Source organism: Conger conger, chromosome 18 (assembly GCF_963514075.1).
Source record: "Conger conger chromosome 18, fConCon1.1, whole genome shotgun sequence".
Classification (NCBI taxonomy): domain Eukaryota; kingdom Metazoa; phylum Chordata; class Actinopteri; order Anguilliformes; family Congridae; genus Conger; species Conger conger.
In genome coordinates, this window is record NC_083777.1 from 5,662,501 (window position 1) to 5,667,500 (window position 5,000).

The 5,000-nt window shown below is 51.6% G+C and overlaps 1 protein-coding gene across 1 annotated transcript in view; it reads right to left on the reverse strand.

Moving 5' to 3' along the window:
• The window catches only part of unc5b (unc-5 netrin receptor B), a 65,132-nt gene that overhangs the window by 5,746 nt on the left and 54,386 nt on the right, over positions 1-5,000 (reverse strand). The window contains exons 10-15 of the mRNA XM_061228463.1: positions 4,513-4,707; positions 3,567-3,926; positions 2,560-2,647; positions 1,733-1,901; positions 763-1,002; positions 29-178 (exon numbers count right to left, since the gene is read on the reverse strand). Coding sequence (XP_061084447.1) covers positions 29-178; positions 763-1,002; positions 1,733-1,901; positions 2,560-2,647; positions 3,567-3,926; positions 4,513-4,707 — 1,202 coding nt within the window. The remainder of the gene's footprint in view (positions 1-28; positions 179-762; positions 1,003-1,732; positions 1,902-2,559; positions 2,648-3,566; positions 3,927-4,512; positions 4,708-5,000) is intronic.

A 5,000-nucleotide genomic window follows, 5' to 3' on the forward strand; every position in this document is an offset into this window, starting at 1 on the left:
TTCGTAGTTGATTGGTGGTGCCTCTGACCTGGTACTTGGCGAGAAGTTTGCTCCTCCAATGGGAATGGGGGATGTCGTGGATTGACAGGCGCAGGTTGTGATAACTGTCCTTGAAGAGGAGGAGCTTAGGTTCCTCCAGAAGTACACCACCGAGACTACGCTCCAACTCCAACACCTCCTACAGAGAGAGAGAGGGACAGAGAGAGGGAGGGAGAGACAGAGAAACAGGGACAGTCTGTGAGATTACTCAGGGAAATAATGTTTAGTGCTCCTAGGCATTCACTAAGCCAGAAAACATTACAGAACAAAGACATATAGAGCTGAATGAACAAGGACACAGGCACAGAATTCCACAGGTACAAAATTCCATGGGTACAGAATTCCACAAGCATAGAATTCCGTAGGTATAGAATTCCAGAGGCATATAATTCCAAGCAAAACATTATGTAGGCCTACAGAAAAATGCAGCCAATCTTTAGCCCTGTAAACATGACTCTTCTTAGTGTAGAAACTGCTCTTAAGAATACATTACCTAACATTGTAGTGTATACTCACCACTTATCTTACACTGCGCCAATACACAGTGGCTGAAGATAATCTACTTTTCAAACATAAAATATGCTTTATACCCTATAATATGTGTATAATTGCCTTCTAATTATATCCATCGCTCTGATCTTTGACAGGTTTTATTCAGAAGGTGCTTGGAGCACCCTGAGTAAAGCGCAGTCGTTACGGGGGTGCGGGCGGGCGGGGGCGGACCTTGAGGGCGTGGGGCGTGTCCTGGGTGCAGTAGACCCGCAGGCAGTAGTCCAGGGAGAGGCAGGGCGCGCGCGGGGCAAACAGGGCCAGCTGCAGCCGCTTGCAGGCGGGCTGGGGCAGGGCCGACTGCCCCACCAGGCTGTACGTGCCCAGCTGCTCCATCAGGACGTGGCAGCTCTGCTCCTCCAGCTGCAGGTAGCAGGGCGACGACAGGCTCTCCTCCCCCACCGTCAGCACCTCCTGCAGGCGGGGCACGGTATTACACGTTATTACTTTTTTTATTTTACCAGGAAATGATTTAATACCCTCGATTAATTTCTTGTTTTCAGTTCAATGTATTTCAGATGCTGATTTTACATAGACGCTACTTATTTTGTAGTGCTTTGTCTGAGAAGAGACACATATGGAGAAACAGATACATTTATTTTCATCAGTTTCTTCACTTTCTTTCATCAACCTGTGTTTAATTGTCTCTCAGTTCATTACTTCCACAGATATGTGTGAATGCTGGGAGTACAAACACACTGTTAACTGTATAAACTGCTGTTGTGTTATCTGCTGAGTGAGTGCCTTGCTGCCTGGATAATGCTACAACTAACTGCAGTTCTGACCGCAATCCCTGTGCGCTCATCATTGGCACACACACACACACACTCACACACACACACACACACACACACACACACACACACACACACACACACACATACACACACACACACACACACACACACTCTCTCTCTCAATTTCAATTCAATTCAAAGATTTATTGACATGACATACTTCCATACACATGTGGCCAAACCTTTACGAATAAAAAAACATTGTAAAACAATGTACATAAACTACAATGAATGACACATAACGACATATAAACACATAACAATTGCACGTAAATACATAAACTATTAACTATTAGACCAATATGAACAATAATAAAAGAAGAAGAATCGGCGGCCCTCTCCCTCACCTCCCAGCCTCCCTGGTGCGTCTGGGTCTTGAGGGTGAGGGTCCAGTCGGGCGTGTCGAGCTGGGCGCAGTGGGGGAGGGTCAGGACCACCGGCCGGCTCAGCAGCATCCCCGAGGGCCCACAGCACACCACCGGACTCAGCACTGTCTGCCCGCCCTCCGACGGCAACCTCCACCGCAAAGAGCACCCGTAAACAACCCACTCACGCCATTCTTACAGTCAACCCCCTCCCCGTTCCAACCCAAAGAACTCAGCCAGTGTTCAACACTCCACTCACGCCATTCTTACAGTCAGTCCCCTCCCTGTTCCAACCCAAAGAACTCAGCCAGTGTTAAACACTCCACTCACGCCATTCTTACAGTCGGTCCCCTCCCTGTTCCAACCCAAAGAACTCAGCCAGTGCTCAACACTCCACTCACGCCATTCTTACAGTCGGTCCCCTCCCTGTTCCAACCCAAAGAACTCAGCCAGTGTTAAACACTCCACTCACGCCATTCTTACAGTCAACCCCCTCCCTGTTCCAACCCAAAGAACTCAGCCAGTGTTAAACACTCCACTCACGCCATTCTTACAGTCAACCCCCTCCCCGTTCCAACCCAAAGAACTCAGCCAGTGTTAAACACTCAACTCACGCCATTCTTACAGTCAGTCCCCTCCCCGTTCCAACCCAAAGAACTCAGCCAGTGTTAAACACTCCACTCACGCCATTCTCAACCGCCTTCCTGTTTCAACCCAAAGAACTCAGCCAGTCTTTATCTGTGTGTTTCCACCGGACAAAGCCAGGCGTGTTACTGTTTAAGGGTGAGGTTAGCGAGAGTGTCACTCACGTGGTTTTCTCCCACTTGTTGATGATGAGGTACATCTCGTAGAACTTCCCCTGGGGAATGGCCCCCGGAGGAACCAGCAGACTCACCCCTGAGGGAGGGGGGAAGAGGGAGGTCAAAGATGGAGGTCACAGACCTTGTGCTGAACTGCTGTCTCTGAGTTTCTCTGTGTGTTTGCTATGTGGTCACCTCGTGTTTGTATTATTTGTGGTGAGAGTGCGGAGAGTGTGTATTACCTGTGTTAGGATGGTGTGTGTGTTATCTGTATTTGGGATAGTGTGTGTTACCTGTGTTGGGGATGGTGTGTGTTACCTGTGTTGGGGATAGTGTGTGTTACCTGCGTTGGGGATAGTGTGTGTTACCTGTGTTGGGGATGGTGTGTGTTACCTGTGTTGGGGATAGTGTGTGTTACCTGTGTTGGGGACGGTGTGTGTTGTCTGTGTTGGGGATGGTGTGTGGATTACCTGTGTTGGGGATAGTGTGTCTTACCTGTGTTGGGGACGGTGTGTGTTGTCTGTGTTGGGGATGGTGTGTGGATTACCTGTGTTGGGGATGGTGTGTGTTACCTGTGTTGGGGATGGTGTGTGTGCTACCTGTGTTGGGGATGGTGTGTGTGTTACCTGTGTTGGGGATAGTGTGTGTTACCTGTGTTGGGGATGGTGTGTGTTACCTGTGTTGGGGATAGTGTGTGTTACCTGTGTTGGGGATGGTGTGTGTGTGTAACCTGTGTTAGGATGGTGTGTGTGTGTGTTACCTGTGTTGGGGATAGTGTGTGTTACCTGTGTTGGGGATGGTGTGTGTGTATTACCTGTGTTGGGGATGGTGTGTGTGTGTGTTACCTGTGTTAGGATGGTGTGTGTGTGTTACCTGTGTTAGGATGGTGTGTGTGTGTGTTACCTGTGTTGGGGATAGTGTGTGTTACCTGTGTTGGGGATGGTGTGTGTGTATTACCTGTGTTGGGGATGGTGTGTGTGTGTGTTACCTGTGTTAGGATGGTGTGTGTGTGTTACCTGTGTTGGGGACGGTCAGTCTGCCCCCCAGGCTGCCCAGTGTGCCGCTGGCACAGCTCCCAGGCTCTCTGGGCAGGGTGTGGCAGTGGGGGTCACGGGGGCCGGAGCCCACGGTCCTCAGGCTGAGGATCTCCCCGTCCACAGAGCTCCCCCCGGTGGGCAGCTCCAGCGATGACAGGGTGGAGGAGTTGTACACTTTAATCTTCAGGCTGGGCAGGGGGTCCAGGAGCGGGGACGTGGTCATGGGGATCTTATGGGCGTTGGCCGCGCTCTGCTGCAGGGCGTACAGGGGCCCGCGCAGGGAGCCCGCCGTGGCGGTCAGGTCCGGGGGGGCCGAGGAGTGGAGCAGGTGGGGGTTATCTGGACCAGGGGAGACGACAGGGCTGGTAAAACTGACCGAACTAAACACTTTCAGTCCCAAGAGTGACACACTCAAGCGTAACGACCACGAGTCTTACTGCACTCTCCACCTTACACCTTTCCAACCAATCAAAATGACTGCTATACTATTGTTTCGAGCCCCTATTAAACCCGACTAAACTTTCTCAACTTTCTCAGTTTTCTCAACCACAGACAAAAGCCCTTGGTCTTTCGGTGGAGCCACTTCATACTGGGCTTGGGACTGAAAGGGCTAACAGCCAGAGAGGATAGACTGGGTAAGGGGTAAGGGAAAGAGAGAGGGATGGAGAGAGGGAGAGAGAGAGGTGGAGAAAGGGAGTGAGAAGGAGGGATGGAGAGAGAGAGGGAGTGAGTGAGAAGGAGAGAGGGAGAGAGAGAGGGATGGAGAGAGTGAGTGAGAAGGAGAGAGGGAGAGAGAGAGGGATGGAGAGAGGGAGTGAGGAGGAGAAAGGGAAAGAGAGGGATGGAGAGAGGGAGTGAGGAGAAAGGGAAAGAGAGGGATGGAAAGAGAGAGGGAAACGGAGGAGAGGTCTCCGGGGGGGCTCACCCTGCCGTGGCGGTTTGTAGTTGCCGGGGTGGAAGGCCGCGGTCAGGGCGGAGGAGGAGTCAGTGATGTCACCGTTGAGCTGCCGGCAGCTTCGGCGGTAGGCCAGCACGCCCACGCACAGCACCAGCACCACGCACAGCAACAGCGCCCCCACCAGGCCGGCGTACACCGCTACGCCCGCACCGGGGTCCAGAGCTGGGGGCAGAGCAGGGCCCAGGGTCAGAGACTCCAACAACCCCGTCACCACCCCGACTCACGCTTAGACAGGACGCAGACACACACGGGTTAGAACCAACAACGTCACGGATGAGTACGACACACGTTTTAACTTGTCAATACTTCTCCAACAGCTGGATCAGAATGTCGTCAGGATTCAAACGTTATTTTCACCAAAGACTAATGCAGGGTAATGTAGTTTGCACCTAGCTGTGGTCTGTGCTTTTAAACTGAAAAAACTAAAAATCAACCCCTCTATTCCTTTAAATCCC